This window comes from Aristolochia californica, unplaced genomic scaffold, assembly GCF_029961685.1.
Source record: "Aristolochia californica isolate CCGP_79_NKW_82.1479 unplaced genomic scaffold, dmAriCali1.0.hap1 SCAF_3, whole genome shotgun sequence".
Lineage (NCBI taxonomy): Eukaryota > Viridiplantae > Streptophyta > Magnoliopsida > Piperales > Aristolochiaceae > Aristolochia > Aristolochia californica.
This window is the reverse complement of record NW_027181992.1, coordinates 2705665-2729800: the sequence shown is the minus strand read 5'-3', so window position 1 is coordinate 2729800 and position 24136 is coordinate 2705665. Positions and strand designations below refer to the sequence as shown.

Below are 24136 nucleotides of genomic sequence, written 5' to 3'. Positions count from 1 at the left end.
TGAATTTTAAATCTCTGAACTTTGAAGAATCACTAATCGTATCTGAAGGCAGGCGGCTGTATATGCCATTGCGGGATCTCAGAAATCTGATTTTTTCTTATTTTTTTATACTTTTTCTCTTATGGGGATTTCAGATTTAAAAATTCCGAACTCAATCAAAAGGGTAGAATTTTAAAGTAATCAAATGAAAATTCCAATGGTACAACTCCCGTTTATCATCCAGAAATAAATTATGGGGTTGCACATGAATGAAATGACCGAACGATTTATGCTACGGAGTTCTGAACCAGGAGGTGGTCTGGGAAGCCAAAACAAATACTGCTCCTACTGACATGGGGGTGCGGTTAATCCTAAGCATTAACCGGAATCTGAATGCTATCCCGTCTCCCGAATTACCTGGAATTTATGGTTCACTGTTTCAGAATTCAATTCGTAGAAGATTAGAGAGAATTTAGGTCTGTGACGGAACTGGCCATGGAAGAGAAAAAATCAACCATTTTCTGTTCACAGATGGTAAAATGTGTCTTCGTCCCTGATGTGACAATTCAAGGTTGATTCTTTCCGTCCATTTGCGCGGATGGAGATTATTTGGTTATGATCATTAAGAAGAGCAGATTACAATGGTGGTTGTGCCATGGAAGAGAAAAGAATCGATGATGATAGCGAGAGCATTAAATCTTGGGGCGATGGGACTTGGGGAGCATTGAATGGAATTGCCACTTGTTCAACCTCCGGAAGTGTTGATAAGGGGCGATGAATAGAAAATTTGTGAGAAAAGCAGAAGTTGGAGGAGACATGCAAATGTGGAGACACTTAACTTTCCTGCTATTACTACTGTGTCGATCCATGCGCTTGGGGTTGCGTGGATTACCTCACCGCCAATCAATGCGATGTTTGCAGTTTTCCCCGTTAAATAGAGGGGCGACGGAAGAGCCGCTTTCATAACAACTGAACCGAAGAAAGGATTCACGGGAGCTCGGGGAGGGAAGGAGAAAGAGAAGTAAGAAAAATTCAGAAGAAGATGAAAGATAACAAGTTATCTTCTCCTGCCAAGGAGGTGGCTGAGCTTGGGGAGCCAAACGGGGCTCGCACGGCGGAGACCCTTCTCCGGGTAGTCCCCACTGGCTTCTGCTTGGCGGCTCTGGTGCTCATGATCAAGAATTCTCAGAGGAACGACTTCGGTGACGTCTCCTACTCCAACGTCGGAGGTTTCAAGTAATTCAAAACAGAAATACTTCTCCTTCTCCATTATTATCTCTCCGCTGAGTTCGTTTACTACTGTTTACTGAGATGCTATCATCAATCATCCAGGTATCTGATCTACGCAAATGGCCTTTGCGCTGCCTATTCACTTCTCTCTGCGTTTTTTACAGCGAGGCCCGGCCGCTCGCCGTCCATGCGACGCCTCTGGACCTTTTTCTTCTTCGATCAGGCGAGTGTAACTTCTATCGTTATTTTCGAATTTTATTGTTAAATATAACGATTTTAAAGGCGTCCCACCTGCTAATATATATCATTGCTACACGTTTGCTGGAAATAGAATTTTGAATCAGAGCATTGAATTTTCTTGTTGGCTCTGTAATTCAGGTACTAACATACGTGATCCTAGCGGCGGGAACGGTGGCAGCGGAGGTACTCTACCTGAGCTACCACGGCGACGACAAAGTGACATGGAGCGAAGCGTGCGACAGCTTCGGCGGGTTCTGCCACAAAGCCACGGCGTCTGTTGGCATCACCTTCGGATCCGTAGCCTGTTATGCCGCACTCTCCCTCCTCTCCTCCTACCGCCTCTTCAGCGCCTTCGACCCCCCCGGCTCCGGCGGCAGCATGGGCGGCATCGAGGTCGCCGCGTTCGCGCGCTGATCAATACACGGCCATCTTCATGACCCACTCAAGCAAATATGTGATAGAGGCTACGTCAAACACTTATAACGTCTCTCCTTGAAATCGAATCCCACCGCATACCCAGAAATGGTTCAGTAACTCTGGGCAATCCCAAGAGACGATAGGTGAAGAAAAAAAAAAAAATCTGTATGTAGTACTAGCAGTTCAATAAAAAACGTCGAATGTTGACTTGGAATTGATTATGGTTGTTGTCTGGTTTGTTGGTTGTTGTGCTTTGTGTTTAATGTGCATTTAGTTCTTATGGACGCTAGTCAATGGCAGGTTCATAGGCCATTCTTCTTAATGAAGCTGCTCAGCTCACTGGAAATTGGAATAGAAAGATTACCAAAGTTTTCTGCTCTTGAAACCGTTTTACCAAATCCGAGCTACTGTGTCTTTACTCTGGAAGGGAAGAGAAGCTCAACCCGTCTGTAGTAAGAAACGAAGAAGATAGTAAGTCCGACATGGGCTTTTGTGAGAAATAATGTGGAATAGGAAAAAGATAACGACGACCAAACTCATTAAATGGTAGAAGAGAATGCACCTCTCCTTCACTCGTTCCAGAAGCCAAGGTTATTCGGGAAGTAGCAGAAGAAGTATGATCGAAGGCTCCTTGAATCACTAGGCATGCTGTAGTGATCATGTATGTTTTAGAGAGAGGGAATTCTTTTCGTTTTTTCTGTGTAAATAATTTCAGGATTATTTGACTCTGATTAAAGAGTTTGGAGTTTGGAGTCACCAAGAACAGCACCAGGAGGCACTTGATATCGACATGAATATGCAAAAGATGTAGAAGACTTATCTTCGTTAGTGTTAAGCAAAAGAGCCTTTATATGCCAGAGAATTTGGAAAAGGAGAAAAAGGACTATATTGCATTAATGAAAGCTATAGAGGCGTCAATTTTTCCACCTCAATAAGGAAAGAAGTATGGACCATCCGGACTTTGACGGGCTATGTACGTTTTAAAGTGAATTACCTACTGAAAATGAAAGTGAATTACCTAGTAAAAATAAAAGTGAAAGTAAAAGTAAATTATCATGTGAAACTGAAAATGAATTTTTTTTTGTTTTAGTGTTCATAATTAAAAAATATATACAAATACAATGGAAAAGTGCAGAAGGAGTTTATTAATAAATAATATGATAGATTTGATTTTTAAAAGATAGTTTTATTTAAATTTTTTATTAATAAACTAAGATAGATTTTAACTTGTCTAAATTAATGAATAATTCTAAAATATATTAAGATTATTAATTAATTAAATATATAAAAATAAAATGATCTAAGCTTACTTTTATAATATCTAATTTCTCACTCTTAGATTATTAAATAAATATTTAAATTTATAAAATTATATAATTATATAATTGGAAAAGGTATTTATTATATAAAATTACTCTAATATGTTAAAATTTTATACGATAATTTTATTAATTTTTCTATTAATAAACTAAGATAATATATTTGGTCAATTATTAATTTTGACCTGATTATGTCCATCTGATTGATCAGGTGAGCAGGAACAAAATGAAATTTGGTTAACAAAAGCTGAAGGCAAAGTTCAGTGATCGAACAATCGGAATAAAAAGAACAAATCCAGGAAATCAATGTAGATAAGCGTATCAAAATGTATAAACAGTATAAATAATAGATTCTCAGATCATCACTGTACGATCTATGAACCGCGAATCCCTTCTCCCCACCTTCTGGAAACAGAACAAAAGCAGTAAAATCAGCCATCAAATTTCAATTTCCTACCACCACCATGGATCCACATCCACATGGCAATCCCTGGAAATAACCCTGGAATCCCTCGCTAGTTTGTTCACGGTCACATCGCAATTCACGTTCACGTCAACTGACCAGCTCTTGATCCCCCAAACTTTTACCTTGACGGGAACCTTCAAATCCAACTTCATTGGGATCTGCCCCTTCCGCTGCTGCGAGATTAGGGCGTCGTGAACGGTGTCTGACAGGCGGAGAGACGAACCCTTCAGTACGGTCGTGAAGATTGTGACATTTCTAGTACCTTGATAGAAGGACGGCAGGACTCCGTTGCAGAGCTGAACGTCGGAGTGTGAAACGGTGACGGAGCTTTTCTTTCCGTAGTATATGCCGATCCCTTTGTTGGGATTTTCCGCTCTGACAGTCACGTCGAACTCCGGCGAGAGGGAGAGGGAGAGGTTGGAGGCAGAGAGATTGAACCCTGTGATGGAGATGGAGTCGACAGAATATTTCGGGGCTTTGGGGCGAACCGTCAGATAAAACACGGCGGCGACGATGCCGAGGATTATGACGAGGATAAACAGGAAGGAGAGAATATACGTCATACAGCAGCAACATCCGCAGCAACCCCGGTTCTTCCGGCGAGCGGCGTTGCGGTACTTGTGGGCATTTCCCGGCGTGGGGACGCGGTAGATTTGGTCCTTGGGGACCTGGACGACGTAGGTCCCAGGTGGAGGCTGGGGTTTCGGCGCGAATGACGGGACGGGATTAGCTCCGCCGACATCTGACTTCGCCGGCTCCGGGGGATGACCACTAGTTGCGGTAGCGGTAACAGTAACAGGGGGAGAGTCGGTACGAGGGTGAACTCTATCTGCCATTGCCGGACTGCCCTTCCTGCCCTTCGCCGAGAGAGATTATATAAACGATTCCCCTCTTTTACTTCTTCAAATCCTATAATAACAATAAAAACCACGCGTTAGCAGGTAGTCACGGTAACGGCACGCCTGACGAGTTAAGATTCACACACCCATAAATGGTAGGTTCAGGAAACAATCAGGAAGCGCAATGAATTCAAATACAATCTCTTCCATCACGCGGAAATCGAAACCGAATAAAAAACTGATGAAGAAACGGCAAATAAAGAAGAAATTACGAACCTGTACTGAACCAATGCTCTGATATCTTCTCTTTCACCTGGGTTTGAAAGAAAAGAGACCCGCCGCTGCTGCGAGTTGAGATATATAATATACAGATATATATATATGTAAGGGAAGAGGATGAAGAAAGACGCGGTGATGGGAGAGCAGAGGATGGAGTACAGAGGAACAGCTGTTGGCGAGCCGCGAAAGCGTCAAGAAAAGAAAAAAATCCAGAAGGAATAGTCGCAGAGGAATTAGCAATCTTTCCGTGTGAAGTTTCTCACTCTTTCTCAATCACCGCGTCTCTTTGTACACACGCCTTCCTCTGTTTTTCAAGAAAGCGAAGTTACCATTTCACCCCCTTTTAAATTTTATATTTCATTCATTCGTTTTTTTTTAAATAAATATCAAACAAAATATTAATAAATTTAATTAAATAAACAAAAGAAAAAAGAACCCGACGGGCGACGGCTGGGTTATTAAGAAATCATGAAAGGGTGTCGCTCTAGGAAATGGGACCATCAGTTGGCCCTTTCGTGAAGGCACGCCACGAGTCGGCCTCGTGTGCGAAATTGCGAATCCTTCGTTCTACTCGTTTGCTCGATTCTCCTGTCGTCCTCCCACATAAGAGTAAAGTAAATGGGGTCATCTCTTCATTTCGAAGAAATGCGGGCGTATCTGAGGCGTTCTTGGCTTCTGTAAATGACAATGGCACGTAGGACCGCGGAGCGCTTTTTCGGCCGAACAGCCTAACTCCTTACTTTAATGTGATTTGGTTCGGAGTTTCTTTCAACAGCTCTCACTCTCCAGTCGACGTTGATCGGACGCTCTTGGTTTCTGTAAATGGCAACGGCTCGCAGGACTGCTGAGCCATTTATTGGCCGAACAGTAAGAGATTCCTTTAAATATGATTTGATTTGGAGTTTCTTTCATCAGTTCCCATCCACCAGAAACGGCGACTAGGTTCTATTCTTTGGCCTGATAGTCTACGAAGAATTAACTCATATAAGTCAATTCTGAATATATATATATGGAAATTTTATTAAATTTACCCAATTTAAAATAAATATTAACAAAAACAACCAATTTTCAAACTTAATATAAAAAATTGTTAAAAGAAAAGAATTATAAAAGTTGAGGATATGTTTATGCTAACTTTGGTGGATAAAAAAATTGAGTTTGATTGTTCTTGTTCTTGTTCTTCAAAAAAGTTTTATTATTCTAATAAGAAAAAATAAAAAATAAATTAAGGATATAAAAATTTAAGAAAACTATAAAAATATTTTTTTATCATTTTATTTTGCCATCACAATACAAAACGTAGTTGAAGAGAGTGTATTGGTTTTGAGTTGTCATGACACTGCATAGAAGATTTGTGCCACCAAGTAGAATATGGCAGGGTACGGTCTCTGGGCTTTCTCTGCTACTGGTTATTCATCAGTGGTTGAACTCGTCTCGTTCCATTTCCACTACAACAAGCAGCAAGCGGAATCCAGATACCGTCGATCGTTCTTCGCTGTCTTTTTTGGAGGCCCTCGATACCCCAACGCCAATTCAAAACTTCTACATTATTCTTTTAGCGAATTTTGAACCTTGAAGTGCTGGGAGAATCATCACTAGATATTGAATCCCTTCTATTTCCTGATTAAAGTCAAATTATTTACTTGTCCGGGCAGGGTTCCATGGGACATGGATAGAAGGCTCAGTGAAATGGCGGACGAAGGTACGGCTGGCATCGAAGATCGCAGTAGTGTCGTACCAAGGGTTAGTCTGATTTTAGCTGCCTTTTGTTTATTTGTCTTCTGGGCTTCGCTCTCAGGTAAGCATCTGATATCGAACTTTGTTTTCTGCGGCGTTATTGTTGTTTCAGGAAAACAAAACCAGTGAAGGCGTCCTTGTTGATAAATATAACGCTGTACCTTCAGTGGCTCTCGCAAATGAGGCTCTGGTGACATTTGAATTTCGATATTCATAATATCTTCATCGGTTTGGGTTTTCCATCCAGTTCATTACTCGAGCTGTAGTCCTAACGTAACTTTGATGGCTTTTTCAGCGTCTGCCAATTACGGAGGCTGCTCCAATATATGAGCAACTTCTTTCAGTATTTCCCACTGCAGTAAGTACTCTTGGTTACCCCTATAGTTTGTCTTTGTAATCTTTATCAGGGCTTTAACCAGTCCTGGAATCTTTGCTTAAAGGGCATTAAATGAAAAATAATACTATTACTATATAGTTCAACAAGCATTGGATACAATGGCACAGGAGTAAAATTTTGCTTTAAAACCGAAAAAGATAAAATTGCTACAGATGTGTATAGGTTTGATACATATGGATTAGAAGTTGATAAAAAAATTTAAGAGGGTTTAAAAAGATATCCTCAAGGGTTTCATTCTTAAAAAAAAATCTAGAATATATATCGAAGTGGACTCTCCGATGTCTAGGCAAAAGTGGAAAAATCTAGGTAAGTTAGAATTATATCTGTGTCAATTTTTGGGTGGTGAGAGGATGCTTGGGATTAATCTGGATATTTCAAATGGAGTTCCTTTTTTTCCACTTTTTTTTTTTTCTTTGAACTGGTGAGAATGGAGTTTCTTGTAGTAGCTTGTCTATATGGTTAAAATATGGGATGAGATACAAGACTTATAAAAGATTACTTTGAACTGTATTTTTTTACTAAATAGGATCATTTTATAAGTTTTTGCTATACCCGTTCAAACGTACAGTTATATTTTAATTTTACAACTTTTATGCATTATTGTATAATTTTTTTTTACACGTGTAGGGAAAGAAGCAGTATGTTGAGGCATATATGGCTGTTAACAATGATGATGTAACAAAACAGATATTCAGTCGGTGCTTATTGAACTGTCAACTAATTTCACTCTGGTAAGACAATGCCCCTTCTGTAAGAAATTGAAAGCAGCTGGTTATTTTTCAATGTAGATTCTCATTCTTTTGTGTAACTATAAGAACTGCATGTGTTGTTACTTAAGGCAGAAAAATGACAGGGAATTTAGTACTTTGATAAAAATATAGAGAGATCCATCTATGGTCTTGGTTTCTGAAGTATAAAGATGCAATTGATAAAGAAAAACGCATTAGCAGTTCGTATAGGGACAGAGAAAAGTGGGATATGTTGGACCTGAACAAGGCAAGAATGTCACTAGATTTTCTGGAAGAGGAGAATGGTGCTCTAGATTTTCCTCGAAGATACTATTTTAATCTGTAGGCGTGGATGTGATTTATGAAATGCATACATTTTCAAGATTGAAGAAAGTTGCTCCCTTAATTGCAATTTCATAGTTCAGTTGCTGCAGTTCTTTGTGTATGGAGATGGACATGTAACAACATACAAATGATATCCTGATGTGTATTATGATTGCTTCTCGGTTCTTGTCAGATAACTAATCAGAAAATTTCATTTGAAGACATGGCAATAATAAAATGTGTATGCTTATTACTTTTTTTTATTCCTCGGATATATATTTTTAATTTTCTTTAAAATGGTTATTTTTTTTAAAGATATAGAAAGTTCAAACAAAAGAATTGCATGTAACAGCTTTTTTGCGACAAACATGTTTATACAAAAAAATGAATTGATAAATAATAAATAGAGATGAATTGATTTTAATCTTTCCCAGTTTGCCTTAGAAGATATTGTGCTTTAAGTTGCTAGTTTGTTGTGTTATACGCCATTACTTCTAGCTGAGTTCAATACATCTGGCAGATTATAATATGAATGATCCAAAGTGGTCATGATGTTAAGTAAAACAAAGGATGGTTCTCTTGGAACTATATGCACTTCATAACCTCATTGTTTGTTGCTTACATCCACAGGCGTTGCTATATTCGTTTCATCAGGAAAGTTAATGAAAAGAAAGGAACAGAGGGTCTGGAAGAAACTAAGAAAGCCTTTGAGTTTATGCCCAACTATGTTGGTACGTATCATGCTTATTATCTTTTCCGTGTTTGGCTTCCTGATAATCAAAAATTAAGACTTGCACTGTCAAAAATTAAAAAAAGGCTTGAGCAATTAAAAAATAGTTATACCATCTTATCAGGATCTGACATTTCATCTGGACCTGTATGGATGGAGTACATTGCATTTTTGAAGTCAATGCCGGTCAGTTTGGTTATACTTCCGAGATTATATTAGTGTAGCTTAAAAATTAAGCTACGAGGACTTGTTTCTCACATCAATCTTTTCCTTATACTAATGACAGGCTATGACAGCACAGGAAGAGTCACAGCGCATGACTGCAGTACGAAAAATTTACCAAAAAGCCATTGTTACTCCAACTCATCATGTGGAGCAGCTATGGAAAGACTATGAGAATTTTGAAAATTCTGTTAGTCGTGCACTGGTAATCTCCATCTTAATGTTATAAGGCTTTGGATCATTCATGGTCTTATTAATATGTGCAAAATGATTGTGGCAAGTTGATGTAATTCTATTCTCAGGCTAAAGGATTGCTGTCTGAATATCAACCAAAGTACAACAGTGCACGTGCTGTATATAGAGAACGGAAGAAATATATAGATGAAATAGATTGGAACATGCTTGCCATACCACCAACTGGCTCCTATAAGGTATTTCTGGTGTCAAGACATTAGCATCCATTTTATCAAGGCCTGAATGTCTGCCAAAAAGTTGTTTAGTTTCCTGTTTACATGGTTCAGGGACATTTCTGCAATTGCACTATTGTTACTCTTATTTGGAGAAGACATATTTCTTTCTAGACCTTTTGGAGATCTCTGTATTTTTTAACTCTTGTAATGAATTTCTCACACTCTTCAAATAAATAAAAGAGAGAAGGTGCATTTATGCAATTGTGGCTGTTATAATAGCTTTACTTGGGCCTCACAAAACCTGTCATCCATATACTCTTATCTTGCCATTATGCCCATACTATCTGAACCACCCTCTTAAATAAAATCGGGTTTTAGTACTGCGCCTCACAAAACCTGTCATCCACTATCCTCTCAATCACCAGTGCTAGTCTCCCAAAGTTTGGAAAGATGCTTCTCTCATGTTGCATAGGGCATATCCTATGGGGACCATGTAAGGAAAGAAAGAGGCGAAAATTCAATTTTAAATCTTCCCCCTTTGAAATAGTGATTGATAACATTACGGGGTCTATGTAAGGAAAGAAATAGGAGAAAATTCAATTTTAAATCTTCCCCCTTTGAAATATTGATTGATAACATTATGGGTCACGTAACAAACTTGGCTACTGACCTGAAATGAATTCAGAAGCTTCAACAACTCCAATCTTAGAGGAAACTGACAACTATTTACTAGGCTGTCTCAGCCTTCCCACCCCCCGATAATGGCTATCTGGGCCCCTCTACCAATGGGTCACTTCAAGCTAAACTTCGATGGGAGCGCCCTTGGCTGCCGGGGTCCTGTGGACTATGGAGGAGTTATCCACGCTGCAAACCACTGTCTCCTCTTCTCCTTTGCTGGGCCACTTGGAGTCTCCGACTCCACACCAGAACTCTCTGGATTGTTTAACGAAATTCAAGTCTTTACAAGCCAGCTCACGGGCCCCCTCTGCATTGAAGGGGACTCAAAGAATGGCTTACATGATGCAGGATACTGGTACAGTCAACTATATTTTATCATATCCATCACTTTTGACTTATTTGCCGTTTTGTTCACAACTTGGAGAAATATTCTAGATTTTGTCACAACCTCAGGTTGTCCAGTGGCTAGTGGAGGTCTTCTGTTTCCACTGCCAGCTGTAGCTTTCTTTTCTTGGACCCTGCAAAGCTTTGCTTATGTCCCGAGTGTGAATCACAGGACAATTAGATTGTTATTCCTAAAATGGGAGCACCCTGTCAATGGATGGGAGAGAGGTAATGATGCAAAGTTGGGTTATCTGAGCCATCAATTGATGTATTAGTAGTGTTAGATTTGAATGCATTAATAATTTGGATCTACATATCACGTATTTATCATTAGTCTTTGATGAATCGATTGTGCACATTACAGGAGCTTTTCACATATTAACCAGCTTGTTTTCATGAATATGAAATTTCTTATCAAGTTTTCTATTTTACAGAAAATAGAAGCATTAGCGAAATCTCAATAAGAATGCAAAGTAGTAGATCTCCATTAAGCTAATTTGCAGTTTCTTATCAAGGTCTGCTTGATGACAATAGACAAGCATGCATTTTACCAACAACCAGTATCTGCAGACACCATTCAAAATGGCTTGTCTCGCGAGAAAAAAACATAGAAGCATATTTCCTACGAACCTAGATAGTCTCCATTACTTAACACACGACTACAGGATCCATTGACCACTTGGGATGTCTGCATCAATGTCTCAGTAAGACTCTATCTATTTTTATTTATGAAGTTTCAATTTTTAGAAACTTGGTTTGAAAGCCATGATGAGTGTTGTTAGTGTAGGTTGTTAAACTTCTAGTATTTATAGAACCGCTATCTACAAAGAATAGAAGTGAACTTGATTTAAGTATTTTATTTTTTAACCAAGTGGTGCAATGCCCTCAAATTGGGATTGTTCACCTTTGAAATTGAGCAAAGTTTGCAAAATTGGATGATTTTTTTAGTAGAATATGAAGTTTTATCATTTGGCTAAGAAGCGATTATTTCTTCTTCGTATTTGTGTTATCTAAGTTAGGTATTGTTATGTTTTTGTCCCCCAACTTGAAAGAGAGAAGTAGAAAAAGAGGTATTGATGAACCTATAATGAAGAGTTTTCACATGTAGTGGTAAAAAAAAAAAAATTATGTGGCCAAAACAAAATAAGGGGGAGAATGGAACATGCAGAAATTGCAAAGTCGAAAGCTGAAGACAGTAAAAGCCACAAATTTTAAAGTTGTTGAAACCACATGCACTACAACTTAGAGGATCTATGTTTTATAAAGATCAAAATTATATTTTTTTATACTTATGCAGACTATGAGAAATTTAGAAGAAAAAAAAAGGGTCTGAAGGCTTAGAGTAGAAGGAAATCAGCCTATTTCCTTTATATTTTTTTCCCTTTAAATCTTTATACATTTTTTGTGCTGTTTAATCTAATTACTGCATTATGAAAAATATTATATTTACCAAATCGATTTAAATATAATATAAGATTTTTTTTATATTTATGTCATGTGTCAAACTTGTTTTCTTCTAGTTTAATAATTTCTCGCCTACATAAAAATGTAAATTTCCGATCAAATCAATTTAATGTGGAACTGAGAATTACTTGCAAGTACTTGTTGTCCATTGAGGTGGCATAATTTTCTAGTTTCTCCATGGCACAAATTGCTGAGACACGATCAGCATATTTTGATCTGAAAACTCAGATCAGTCACAGACCCAGAATCATAAAATAAAAAAACCCAATTCATTACGCATTCAGTTGCAAAATATATCAAATAATTTACATCAAGATTAACTAAAACGCAATCATGGACAGGAAGAGAAAAAGGCGACAAGATCAACATTCCCACTCTCTCATATAATCAAGGTAACCAACAAAATTCTATTTACCAACCCATCCAAATTTCTCAACAGAAAATTGCAAAAATCAACCTCAACTATGATCAAACTCAGAGACAGGAATCAATTCTAGCAAGCCAACAAAACCCATGAGTTCCTCAAAGAAATACAGCCACTTCTGAAAAACAAAGAAACATACTCAAACTGTTCTTCGTCGTCTCTTTTCCTATTGATCTTTGTTCATACTCGAGCTCCATCCATCAATCAGAATCACTGGAACTGGAACTTGAGCTTGAGCTCGTGTCTGAGCAAGATTTACCAGATACAGGTTTTCTCTTGGGTCTTCCTTTCGAGTTTGAACCATCAGATGTTTCTTCAACCACTTCATTGAACTTTTCATTGCTGTGGCCTTCATGACTTGAGCCAGCTTCTTGAGCTATAGTTTCTGTAGCCGACTTGATCTCTTGCGGAGAATGTACTTCGTCTCCAATGAATTCTGTATGGCTTGCTGTTTCAAGTGCAACGGGCCCTCCAGACTGCACCAGCAGTTGCTTCTCATCGTCTGCTTCAAGACCAACCAGTTCGTTTGTGTCACTCTCACGTAATTGCTTAGTAGCATTTGAAACTCTCTCTTCATTACTGATGGATTCTGTGTGCCCGTCCATTCCACTAGCTGCCACAGACCCAACTTCAGATATCAGCAGCTGTGGCTTCTTATTGGTAGGTTCAGTAAGATCAAATGCTGAGGATCCTTCTTCAATGAGAACGAGCTCTGTGAATCTCTCCATCACCTGCAGTTCACTAGACCCTTCTCCCAGTTGAGGTTCCTCATTGCTTGATTCTAGAACAACAAATTCACTGACATCTCCTTCATTAAGTAGCTCAATGGTCTCAAAAGATTTTACTTCATTAATAATGGGAGTTCCATGTTTTTCTCTAGAATCAACTTCAGTAGATCCAGCTTCAGGCTTCACTGGCTGTGGTTTTTCATTGCTCGAGTGGAAAGCAGTCAATTCATCAGCACCTCCTGCAGCAGCCTCCACAGATACCATTTTATTAGTGATAGGATCATCACGTTGTTCAACAGTTTCAATAGACATAACTTCAGTCTGCACCATCTTAGGCCTTTCGCTGCCCAGATGAAGAACAGCTGAATTGTCCGAATCTCCTTCAGTAAGTTGCCTAATTGCCAAATTAAAATTTTCAACAGAACTTGCCTCAACCACTTCAAGCTCTGAATTGGGTTGTAATACTATAGAACTCCCATCTACTGACTCGAGAACATCTGATTTATTAACTTCCCCCTGGATCTGCTTAAAAGCTGAATCAATATCTTCCAGTGACCTGGCTTCCAGGGCTTCCATCTCCGAAGCACACTTCTTTGCCTCTTGAGGTCTGGCAGACCCAACCTCCACTAAAGATTCCTCAAGATTGGCATGCTTCATCTCAGGAAGGCTACCCTGCATGCCCTCTTCACTCATTGAATCCATTAGAACATCAAGGTTTGTGGCCTGAGCATTTTTTTCCACACTAAAATCACCAACAACATCCAATTCTGACAGCAATCTCTCATCAATCTCTCTGACCTGTCCTGCAACCCCATCTTCCTCATACAGTTTCTCATTTTCATCAGTCAATTTATTGAAATCCAAGGAATCTGAAATGGATTTATCCTCTAAAACTTCAGACTCTGTCTCCAAAACACCTGGAGAAGTAACATTACCAGGTCCCCTAACCACCTCTTTCAAATTTGACTGTTAAAAAATTAGAAACAACTAATCAGTTTCCTGCCATTTCATAACCTACTAAAATGAAAAAAGATATGAAATTACTGTGAAATGTCACTAATATCAGAGGTTCCTTGTGCATACTAGAAATGCTCATTGACATTGCAGTGAGGATAACACAGAAGAATAGCATTTGATTTAATTCTCTTCATTTTTCCAAAACATATATTTGGAACAATAGCACCATAAAAAAACAGATTGCATACCTGGGATTCGTTATCAGAATCTGTGTCAGAAGAGGATGTAGTCACATCATGGGAATCACCTGGGGCTCCCAATGCCAAAATCATGGTTTCAGCAGAATCAACTATGGTATGTCGAGCTCCTGCTAATCCAGTTTGAATTACATCTGCTTCACTAATTTCAGTAATACCCCTTGATCTTGACTCATGCTCATCCACTGCAGCAATATGGGATGGAATGGGCCAAGAAGCTTCATTATTAGATTCCATATCCTTTTGCTTGGTTTCACCTTCCAAAGTAGAGACTTTGCCTTCAACAGGTGTCAGATTTAAATCCCCATCTGGGGCCACATCATTACCGTCCTGAATACCAGATGAACTGGAAGCTCCCTTCTCATAAAGCAAGTGCTCCTCCCTAGCTACCAAGTTAGAGAGACGTTTGTCCACACCAGATGGGCTTGAATCATAAACCGGCCCCACAGCTTGTACTTCCTCCTCTCGCTCAATCTCTGTCATGGTAGACTGGATTGATCCAGTGGACCATTTTGAAGGATCTTCATGTGTCTTTTCATGATTTGTCTTTTCACTCCCTGCAGATGATGCAGATGAACTAGACCCACTACTGTACTTCTTATCGACAACATCTGATGCCACATGATTGATCTCATCCTCTTCCAAACATTTGAAAGAGACTTCGGAACCATTCAGATGACCCTCAGAGTTTTCTTGCTCAGTTTCAACTAACTCTACTTCTTCAGAGGATTGGCTTCGGTGCTCTTGTTTGACATTGTTTATAACAGGAGAAACTGCCTCGCTATCTAAGTGTGATTCCTTCTCAAGCAGGTCTTTCTTATCATCTTGATCTGCCACAGACGACATGGTATCAATTTCATGGACCAAGCTCAGCTTATCACTCTTTTCACTCATTTGCCTTTGGAATGAAGAAATGCATAACTCCTCAGATCCACTCCTATCTACGACAAAATATGGCTTCAGATTAGTGCTTTCATTTTTCTCAGTGTTGAGAGAAGCTCCAATGGTAAAGCTTTCATGTCTTCGGAAAAATGTTTCTCTCTGATGAACTGTTGATAGCTCTTCTTGGTTCAATTTCTCAACCGTTTCGATGCTGCTGCTTTCAACAGCTCGGTCATAAGGAAGATCAAATGGATTACTTCTAGGCAATAGAACTGATGGTGCCGAACCTGGTATGGGTAGCAAACCTATGTTTTCATTCGAATCAAAGGGGAGGTCAAATGGGTTTCTTCTTCGTGTAGAGATAGGTGATATTTGAATCGGGACAGCATCCAAATCTATCAGGTTTCTCTCTGCCAATGCTTTCTGACTTTTTTTTGCTATCCGTTTTGCAATCAATGTTTCCATTTTTTGATTCCTTTCCAGCTCCAAACTTTTTATATCCTTTAGATTCTTCTCATCGTCTTCAGTCCATGTAACCACAACAGCAGATCCATCTTGGTCTTCTTGTGCTTCTTCATCTTGGTTGTCTCCATCCTCAGCCAATTCCTCACTACCATTATCAGAGTCATGACTTTGGGAAGATTGCTCAGAAGCTCCATCAAAGTCTTCGGGGTACTTAATTGCAGCCTTTGGAGCATCAGCTTCTAAAAGCGGGTGAAGCTCATCCAGCATCGGCATTATGTCAGTCATTGATGCATCAGAAGAAGAACTTTCTGAATGTTCTGAAACGGAGTCTGAAGACTCATACTGACTGTCATCAGTCCGGTTCAAAGATGGTCCTTGCAGTGAATTAACCTGACTGCCCAAATAGGTGGCGACTTCTTGCTTTCCTTGGAGAGGATCTTCCACCAGTTTTTCACTAACTTCAGGCCTGCCCCCAATCATTTTATCCGTTTCACGTAGATTTTCCTCACCTTCAATCTGTTTTTCCTCTTTTATCAACCTTTGTTCAGTCTCTTCTCTCTTCTCCAAATGGGTTTCCACTGAAAAGCTTGCATCTTTATCTACGATGAGGTTATCAGCAGGCCCAGCAGACTTTAGGGCAGATAAACTCTGGTTGTTCTTTTCCTCTTCTTCCACTTCGGGAATGTTTGGCCCTCCAAAGCTCAAAAGAGTGCCAAGAAGAACAGCGGTGCAGACAATCACTGGGGAAGACGAGACCAAGAAAGCAAAAACAGAAGGCAGAAATCTATACATCAAGAGTGTACAAAACACCATAATCCAAACGAAGGGATGATCACAGAGAGATCTCCACCAAGTTCTGATAGAAAAGATCAGACATCTCCTGGTATGAAAAAGAATAGCATTTGCGTCAATACCCATGTTTAATCTTTATGCTCGTCTTTATAGGTACGGTTCAGAAGAAGGCTATTCTGAAGAAACGTTCAAAACCTGCCAGCAAAAACCTGTTAAATCAAATGGTTAGGAATCCACATTTGCTCATGAAGGGAAAGAACGAAACAACGAATAGAAAGTTTGAACGTCAGTCACGTAGTGGGAAATGAATTTCCTCAGATGCTCACCGATCCAACTCTAATCGCCTAAACGACCAACGTAAATACTTTGAAAGACAATGTTAACTAACTCTTTCAGAAGATTCAACTCTGGAAGAAATCTTTTTAACTAAGAGAAGCCAATCAGATGAAAAGCCCAAGATATTCACCCAGGAAGGATTCCAAAACACAATCCAACAACCAAAAACACCCGCACCAATTATCTAATCAAATTCATCTCTGTCCTGATAAATGAAGAAAAAAGAAATATGCAAAAAAGAAATATCGGAAAATTGGAAAGTGCATGATCTTCGATATCAGAATCCGACACTGTCATGTCGAACCCAACAATTGCCAGAAATGACAGCATTCGCTTCCGCACTCTCAAGCGAGAGTAATCTCCAACCATATCAAACACCACCAACCCAACACAATCAAGCTCGAACATTTTCAAAAAAAAAGAAAAGAAAAAAAGAAACCCAGTTTCAGTTCCAAAAAGCAAGAAAATGGCAAAAGAAAACGGCACAACTGGTGATCGGAGCCCAAAAACCTTTTTCCGAAGAGAACCCAATATACACAAAACCAACAAAAACCAAACCCACCTGGCAGAAACAACAATGGCAGAGTAGACAAACAGTTACGGAATCCCTCTTCCTTTTTCCCCCGTTCCTCTGGCCGGCTGATTCGAAGAATGAGAAAAAGGGACTGGAGTATTTTTCTGGTTTGATCGTCTGAGGTAGGGGCCAAATTTATTGCAATCTCTTCCTTTTTTTCATGCAAATGTTGAAAAGAAAAAATCGGCGAGTCATCGAGCTCCCTGTGCTTTGCGCTTTGCTGGAGTTACAAAATTATCCTTGTCATTTATATTTCCTGACAAAAGAATAAGCATTCCCGCGAATGGATGCCGAAATCTGAACCGTCGATTTAGAAACACTTACAACAACGTCCATGGATGTTAAGAGCGGCAACGAGGTGGAAGGGTCAGGACTCGGATCCACCCAAAAGAATCATACCCGTTTCATAAACCATAGCGGGTCAAATCGGAGGGTAAGATTCTCGGACTCACTCTCGAGTCCAAGCCAAATCAGCCAGAGTCCCATCGGACTCAGGCTTCGAGCTACTGGAGTCGATTCGTTTAAATTTGGCTTAAAATACCATAATAATGACATTATTACAATAAAGCACATTATTATCCCCTCTAACCCACGTGTCTTCCTCTCATTAATTACCAAATCAGTGAAGCAGTAGGGGCCGGCCACACTTTCATGGCATCACTGGCCTTTTCCATGGAGCCTCCCGGCCGAAGCTGGAAAGCTCTCCGAAGCCATTATTAATAAACCCATAAAGCTGCTCCTCCAACTTCAAGGACTGCGTGAACCTATTCGACGCTTCGACCATGGCCATGGGTGGGTCTCATACTGATCTGGTTGTGAGGGATGGTAGGGACTCTTTAGAAGCGTAATTGCAGGAGAGAATTTTGATCCTTATCGTTTACTTTGCGGGCGGATGAATGTAATTTGCAGCTCTGCAGTCCCAGAAAGCTGTTTCAGAAGATGCGTCTGCGGGCTTTTTGCCTTTAAGGCAAGATTCTAAACAGGTGGCATGGGCGGTGTGGTCGTGCACCAAAGGTAGAAACCAGTCCTTTGCCTCTTATGCCACCATGGATCGAAGCTAAGAATCTTGTTGATCTTTATTTAGATACTAGCCGTCCAAGTGGCTCTGCTGGACCAGTATGGAAATTCCTCGATGCTAAAGTCTCTTCAATCTCTTCGAAGTTTTCTTGTTGAAGATAGCAAAAAGAAAGAATTCTTCCTTCTGAGTGAACCTTTCCAGCTGCAATCGCCAGGCTCCGTGCTGGGAGAGTCAGCAAGTCGGCTGGTAGAGGCGGCAGGGGCAACGGAAACCATTCTTATTAATAGGGAAAAACTGACTTTGACCTTCTGTCATACATCTGGCGTACGCTGCTGCTGGACCACCCTCACCACCACTGCCACCAACTTACAGAAGTCTACATCAACGCTTATTAAAACAAAATGACAAGAAAATTTCTGCAAAATTGGGAGGCTCTGTCTGTCTGTCTTTCAAATTCGTGCTTTTCTCAAGCAAAGAGCTCAAGTTTGCTTTCCTTTCACTGCTTTCAAAATGGTTGGAGATTTGGAACTGGAGAGGACACAAGTATCTTTCAGCTTTTCTTTTCTTCCTGGTCGGTTAGTTTACAAACTACTTTATGAAAAAGTAGGAAGGGTGGAAGAATCATTAATTTCTCTGTGTTCGTCTGAGATTTGAAAATTTCTTTAGGTCGATTCAGACAGCTTAGAAAAGCTTTTTTCAGTACTTTATGGAAAGCATGTCTCTGGAATAAAGATCGTGCTTTCGCTCTTGTTTGATCCTCTACACTAACAAGATTTTCAATTTTATTTAATATTGGCTCGAGATCATTAGGAAGGAGTCCTAAATTCTACAATTTTAGAAATTAGAGGATAATCAACTCGATTCAGGATAAGTCATCTCCCAACTCCATGGAGCAATTCATCCGAAATAACAGATTTATCAGTACTTGGAAGAACTGACTACCAAGATCCAGGAAGTGGGGTGGTAACGTACCTGTTACGAAATGAGTTCTTCATGATGTCGATCAAGATCAAGAAGAGAAGGAAACAAGTTTTTGCCTACATAAGGTGTAGGGTATTGGAACCCGACCAATCTAACCGACTCAAAAACCCTGGATTCGAGTTTCGGGTTTTATCGGGCATGGGGCTGGGAAAAAAACCCTTTAGGTTTTGCATTGGGGAGGGGTTTTTTCCAAACCCAACCTGCAAAAACGAGATATGGATAAGGTGAGAATGAGTCAGTTTAAATCAGGTTTACGGAGGTGGGGGAGACGAGGTTGCAGGGATGGTGATCGGGTCAGGGTTGACATTTTGGATCTCAGGTTTGAGGTGAGTTTCAGAAAACCCGTGCCGTGCCCACCTGTGAGAAACTAGCCATACTGAATATTAAATACAGTTTTTGGGACAATGTTTCAGATCATTAAAAAACCTGAAGGAATGTTTGGAAACTACAGAAAAGAAAAGAAAAAAAATAAGGGGAACAATCTAAATGACATGAATGTTCAGCTAGTCACAATTAAATCTAAATGCGGACACGTCTCTGTCGCACTCGAGCCTTCTCTGCATCGATAATGGATGCCACCACCTGAACTGCACTCTCGAGCTTTCCTTGTGAATTCACCACCACGTAATCAAAATCTTTCAAGTGCTTCACTTCTTCACGGGCAGTAGCGATCCTCACAACTAATGCTTCCGTGGTCTCTGTCTTTCGCTCCACAAGTCGCTTCACAAGGGCTGCTTCACTCTCGGCCACCAGAAAGATGAAGATAGCTGAATCCCCAAGAACAGATCTCAGAGTGGCTGCCCCTTGTATGTCCACTCTTAGCACAATATCGTATCCCTTTGACATGTACTCCCGGATCTGGAGAACCCACTCAACACCAATTCATTAGAAACTTCAAATTGCAAGATTTCCACCAGCACAAGCATGCCTATAACACATCCTACCCTTCCTACTACAAGTTTCTCATACTTCATGTTTAAGATATGGACTTTCAAGCACTAGGGTTCACATGGAATTTGGCTTCACTGTGATTTGTTAGGGCACTGGGAGAACTCATCTGGAGATGAACTTAAAAAGTAATGGAGACGTTTGAGAATAAATTTCGATTAAAACACCATTGTCAATGAAGGAAACCCAACACCATTTCAGTAAACAAAGAAGCATATGCTTACTTGGCACTAGGAACATGCTTTAAATAACTTCTAATTTTTTTTAGGACAATGGAACATAGAGCCAATTGAAATCTGCAACCTAAATATCCCAGTCTTCTTAGTAGCAGTTTAAATATTTTGTTTACTTAGCTCTGCAAAAAAGATATTACCTGTTGCTTCGGTATGCCCTTATAATCTCCATAAACAAGAGCATATTCTAAGAGTTCATTTCTCTCAATCATGGCAAGAAACTTCTCTTTTGCGACAAAGAAGTAATCCCTTCCCTCCACTTCTCCTGGCCGTTTTGCACGAGTAGTTGCTGTGACTACAAAATGGATTCCTTCCCGAACTTCTCTTAGCCTCTATAAGTATCACCTCATGAGTGAGAATATGGACTTAACTATCTTTGGTTGGAAAAAGACACTCCAAGCCAAGGATACAGATAACTGGGGAAAGGGAACAAAGTACCTGAATAACGGCATCTTTGCCAACACCACTCGGTCCACTGATCACAATAACTAGGGGGTTTGGAGGAGCTGTCAAAGGATCTGAACTGAATGGTGAACCTAGCACGGTTTCAAGCCGCCTTAACAGGTCAACCTGCAACAAATAGATAAAACTCAATGAGAAATTGAATATCTGCAGCCACAGATATGAAGCTGTATGCTAAAGGTTTCAGTCTATTATAGTAAGTTTCCAAGTTCTCCTCACTGACCAAACTGTTTTTATTTTGTCAGCTTTAGTTGATTACAAGCTTGTCACTTCACAAGCTGAGAATAACCGTAGAACTTTAACACACCAAAGCCTCCCAAGGAGGCAGTACTGCTCAGCTCAACTTAATGAAAGTGTACTCTATCTTCCTTGACACAACCATGTCTACCAAAACACTTCCTATTTTGTTACAAAATGACAAGGATATTATGAAGGTGTGGCAAAGTGTGTAAAAGAAAAAGGAATGAGAAATAAATCACTTGTCTTGTAAGCTACATATCATCCAGGGACACTGGATTAAAGTAGGACCTACCCCGACAACTCTCCTACTAAAAAAGTATCCAAGTAAAAAAGGTATTCATAGGATCATGTACAGGTTTGGTAAAACTAGGCTCTGTTCATCTGTTATACTCTTACCATATAAAAGTGTTATCACACACCATATGGTGGGAGCATAGAGAAAAAGGAAACATTTTGTTGTTTCCTTGCTGTTAATCTGGTAAGCTTGCTTCATCTTTCTATGCTTAAATACTTTCATGCCGACAGGGATGGCATGCAAAGGGTATGCCCGACACCTTGCAAACTTGATTAATTCATAGGAAAAGATGGAAAGGAATTTCATGAATGATTACAAACCAGATTTCACCTTAGGTAAAGGATATGTTAGTAGTCATACAACTGAACTTTTTTCCTTCATAACTTCAAACTTCTACACTGTTAGCAATCTCAACTAAAAAAGTTCAGCAGCATTACAAATTAACAGTAAACCTCGACTTTTCATTAAAAAAAAACAGTAAACGTCAACTAAATGATTACTCTTGTGAAATCTTTGAGAAACCTGCTGGAGGAGATGGACTGCCACTGGTACTGCTCTATGGAATCTGTTTACTTTTTCTTTTACATTGTTTCTGGAGCACAATTTTCTTGTCCTTCTTTAAGCCCCATCCAAACTTTCTAGGATTGGCTACACGATCCTTCCCAAATGTTCTGCCTTATGATTTGCAAAATCATTGCTTGTTCAGTCTTGTTCAAGTTTTTACTCATTAATTCATCAATATCAACTTTGGTCGCCTGATATTTCAAAGTTGTGAAGCCAGTTTAATGCCCACTATCGACCTGCCTAAAGTACACCTCATTATTTGGCATTTTTGAGACCATTAGTTAGAAGAGACCAAGCCAGTAATGTTCTATTAGATACATGATTCACAAAAAGCAATTTTATAGTCATGAATTTTTAAACATATATGCAAGTAAAGACTTAAAATATAAAAAAAAATCATAAAATAGGTATCTTAATTCAACCACAATCTGAGAACTGACTTAGTACAATCTCTGTTTATAAAAGATCACAAAGTATAAACTGTAACAAGAAAAATGCTAAGTGACACACAACATAGATGAGGATAATCATAGCATGTGTACGGTCAAGTGCACATATATATCAGGATCATGATCAACGGTTGTGCAGGCCAACCATAAGCAACTCCTTCAACAGTTGGTTGATGATTGCCTATGGAGTCAAAAACTACAAAATAAAATAATGCATTTCCAATTAATAATTTGTTTGAAAAAGAATTCCTAAATGCCTCTTAACAAGCCACAGGCACGCAAATGCATCAGTACAATAGAAGATGGAAAATAATGACCGAGTATATTGTCATCTACCAACCTTATCTGCAGAGTCACGGGGTGAGGGATCAGCAGGGCCTCTTTTAGCATCATTTGTCAGACAAGCAGACGCCATGAAAGGAGATCGAAAGATCTTTTTAAGAAACCCTGATTGATTTATGCAGGCTGACTTTGGAGAGATTGCAAGACAAGGGGATGTGCCTCTTGAAAAAAATAAAAGTTCTGAGCGAGAGACAGAGGTGAAGAAATGCCTGGTGAGTGCAGACATGGCAGATGGTGCAGAGGATCAACCTTCAACAGTCTAGCCATGTTATAGCCATAAAACTCCACACCAGTTAAATAGGCAACCTTCAAACCTGTCATACAAGCTGTTTTAGTGCAGAATCCAAAACACAAACTAACATACCAGTTGCTGTAGCGAAATTTAGGTGCTACTCCATCATATAAATATTGCCAGCTGGATAAAGACTTGCAGGAAAACATAATGGATCCCATATTTGTACATGGCATTCTCCCTTTTCTCAAGTCTCCCATGGTCCCTCTTACTCACCATAAATAAGACAATCAACCCTTTTCACGAACAGTCATCACAAAACCAAAAAACCCACATCTTTACTCCACATTTTTGTTTTCGTGATAAACCAGAGACTCACAATTCTCAAACCTGCTTGGAAACTGAAACCATTAATTGAACTTATTTTTCAACATTGAGTAATTCTTCCTTGCTTGCAGGTATTTGCGCATCTTCCTCCGAACCTAACTTGTTCTGTTAATCCAAAACATGATATAATCCGCCAAACATCATTGAGGTTCTTCCGACCATTGACCACTTTAACATTCAAATTGCAGAAAGATAATGGGTACAAACACAATTACTAAAAAAAATCCAAAAAAATCGATCCGCAATATAGTGCAAAAGCCAATACTACATTGAAGGAAACTGAAATGAGTAAGACCTAAATAAAATACAAGATAATAAATCGCTATTCATCTGAAAAAAAGAAGAAAAAAAGGAGCATTACCGTCCTCGAGCCACCTCTACGATTGTTTGCGTTGGGCCACGATGTGTCCACTTGGGCTGGACCCCTTCGATCTGAACACAAATGTCTTCCGTGGGACGGTACGAGAAAGACAGAAGAGCGACAATGCTCAACTTCCAAGGAAGAATCCGTCGGAGAAAATCCGAATTAAAATGGATGCCGACAAACCTTAGAGCCAAGAAAAGTATCTGATTCTCGGTTCCTTGTAATGGACTCGTACTTAAGAGGCGAAGTCCGAATAAGGAGGTCCCCCGGCCACTAGGGATGTCAATTTAACCCGTTTAATTCCATTTTAATCATTTATTAAATGAAACTCAAATAGAATAAAAAAAAAAATCCGATTATTTA

At 39.5% G+C, this 24136-nt stretch overlaps 5 protein-coding genes across 8 annotated transcripts; 2 read left to right on the top strand and 3 right to left on the bottom strand.

The window, feature by feature from the left end:
• Positions 1 to 809: 809 nt before the first annotated feature.
• On the top strand, positions 810 to 2080 carry LOC137958528 (CASP-like protein 2A1). Its single transcript, XM_068805588.1, has 3 exons — positions 810 to 1215; positions 1312 to 1432; positions 1588 to 2080. Exons 1-3 carry the CDS (start codon positions 1022 to 1024, stop codon positions 1861 to 1863), a joined length of 591 nt encoding a protein of 196 aa, XP_068661689.1. The 5' UTR covers positions 810 to 1021; the 3' UTR covers positions 1864 to 2080.
• Positions 2081 to 3400: 1320 nt separating this feature from the next.
• Positions 3401 to 5037, bottom strand: LOC137958526 (NDR1/HIN1-like protein 13). Its single transcript, XM_068805585.1, has 2 exons — positions 4767 to 5037; positions 3401 to 4560 (listed from the first exon to the last, which is right to left on the bottom strand). Exon 2 carries the CDS (start codon positions 4485 to 4487, stop codon positions 3639 to 3641), a length of 849 nt encoding a protein of 282 aa, XP_068661686.1. The 5' UTR covers positions 4488 to 4560; positions 4767 to 5037; the 3' UTR covers positions 3401 to 3638.
• A 499-nt stretch (positions 5038 to 5536) lies between these two features.
• Positions 5537 to 9578, top strand: LOC137958527 (cleavage stimulation factor subunit 77-like). 2 transcript variants are annotated; one of them, XM_068805587.1, is made up of 9 exons: positions 5537 to 5636; positions 6425 to 6512; positions 6619 to 6696; positions 6802 to 6864; positions 7531 to 7634; positions 8586 to 8686; positions 8810 to 8871; positions 8972 to 9112; positions 9210 to 9578. In XM_068805587.1, the coding sequence occupies exons 2-9, from the start codon at positions 6438 to 6440 to the stop codon at positions 9360 to 9362; spliced, it is 777 nt and encodes a 258-aa protein (XP_068661688.1). In that variant the 5' UTR covers positions 5537 to 5636; positions 6425 to 6437; the 3' UTR covers positions 9363 to 9578. The 2 variants fall into 2 exon arrangements, with proteins under 2 accessions (XP_068661688.1, XP_068661687.1); XM_068805586.1 differs by lacking the exon at positions 5537 to 5636 and having other exon boundaries at positions 6140 to 6512.
• A 2515-nt stretch (positions 9579 to 12093) lies between these two features.
• On the bottom strand, positions 12094 to 17457 carry LOC137958520 (uncharacterized protein C688.07c-like). 3 transcript variants are annotated; one of them, XM_068805579.1, is made up of 4 exons: positions 17247 to 17456; positions 16471 to 16557; positions 14201 to 16296; positions 12094 to 13961 (listed from the first exon to the last, which is right to left on the bottom strand). In XM_068805579.1, exons 2-4 carry the CDS (start codon positions 16472 to 16474, stop codon positions 12468 to 12470), a joined length of 3594 nt encoding a protein of 1197 aa, XP_068661680.1. In that variant the 5' UTR covers positions 16475 to 16557; positions 17247 to 17456; the 3' UTR covers positions 12094 to 12467. The 3 variants fall into 3 exon arrangements, with proteins under 3 accessions (XP_068661680.1, XP_068661678.1, XP_068661679.1); XM_068805577.1 differs by having other exon boundaries at positions 14201 to 16557; positions 17247 to 17457; XM_068805578.1 differs by having other exon boundaries at positions 14201 to 16543; positions 17247 to 17457.
• Positions 17458 to 19617: 2160 nt separating this feature from the next.
• LOC137958525 (guanylate kinase 2, chloroplastic/mitochondrial) lies at positions 19618 to 23967 on the bottom strand. Its single transcript, XM_068805584.1, has 5 exons — positions 23771 to 23967; positions 22789 to 23104; positions 20877 to 21008; positions 20579 to 20770; positions 19618 to 20115 (listed from the first exon to the last, which is right to left on the bottom strand). Exons 2-5 carry the CDS (start codon positions 23014 to 23016, stop codon positions 19777 to 19779), a joined length of 891 nt encoding a protein of 296 aa, XP_068661685.1. The 5' UTR covers positions 23017 to 23104; positions 23771 to 23967; the 3' UTR covers positions 19618 to 19776.
• Between the last annotated feature and the right edge of the window lie 169 nt (positions 23968 to 24136).

Coding starts and splice junctions, on each gene's coding strand:
- LOC137958528 (XM_068805588.1), top strand. CDS start 1,022: ATGAAAGATAACAAGTTATCTTCTCCTGCCAAGGAGGTGGCTGAGCTT. Junction 1,216..1,311: donor TCCAACGTCGGAGGTTTCAA/GTAATTCAAAAC, acceptor TCAATCATCCAG/GTATCTGATCTACGCAAATG. Junction 1,433..1,587: donor CCTTTTTCTTCTTCGATCAG/GCGAGTGTAACT, acceptor TCTGTAATTCAG/GTACTAACATACGTGATCCT.
- LOC137958526 (XM_068805585.1), bottom strand. CDS start 4,487: ATGGCAGATAGAGTTCACCCTCGTACCGACTCTCCCCCTGTTACTGTT.
- LOC137958527 (XM_068805587.1), top strand. CDS start 6,438: ATGGATAGAAGGCTCAGTGAAATGGCGGACGAAGGTACGGCTGGCATC. Junction 6,697..6,801: donor CTCTCGCAAATGAGGCTCTG/GTGACATTTGAA, acceptor TGGCTTTTTCAG/CGTCTGCCAATTACGGAGGC. Junction 8,872..8,971: donor CATTTTTGAAGTCAATGCCG/GTCAGTTTGGTT, acceptor TACTAATGACAG/GCTATGACAGCACAGGAAGA.
- LOC137958520 (XM_068805577.1), bottom strand. CDS start 16,474: ATGGGTATTGACGCAAATGCTATTCTTTTTCATACCAGGAGATGTCTG. Junction 13,962..14,200: donor ATTCTGATAACGAATCCCAG/GTATGCAATCTG, acceptor ATTTTTTAACAG/TCAAATTTGAAAGAGGTGGT.
- LOC137958525 (XM_068805584.1), bottom strand. CDS start 23,016: ATGTCTGCACTCACCAGGCATTTCTTCACCTCTGTCTCTCGCTCAGAA. Junction 21,009..22,788: donor CCCGTGACTCTGCAGATAAG/GTTGGTAGATGA, acceptor TATTTGTTGCAG/GTTGACCTGTTAAGGCGGCT. Junction 20,116..20,578: donor AGGGCATACCGAAGCAACAG/GTAATATCTTTT, acceptor TGGGTTCTCCAG/ATCCGGGAGTACATGTCAAA.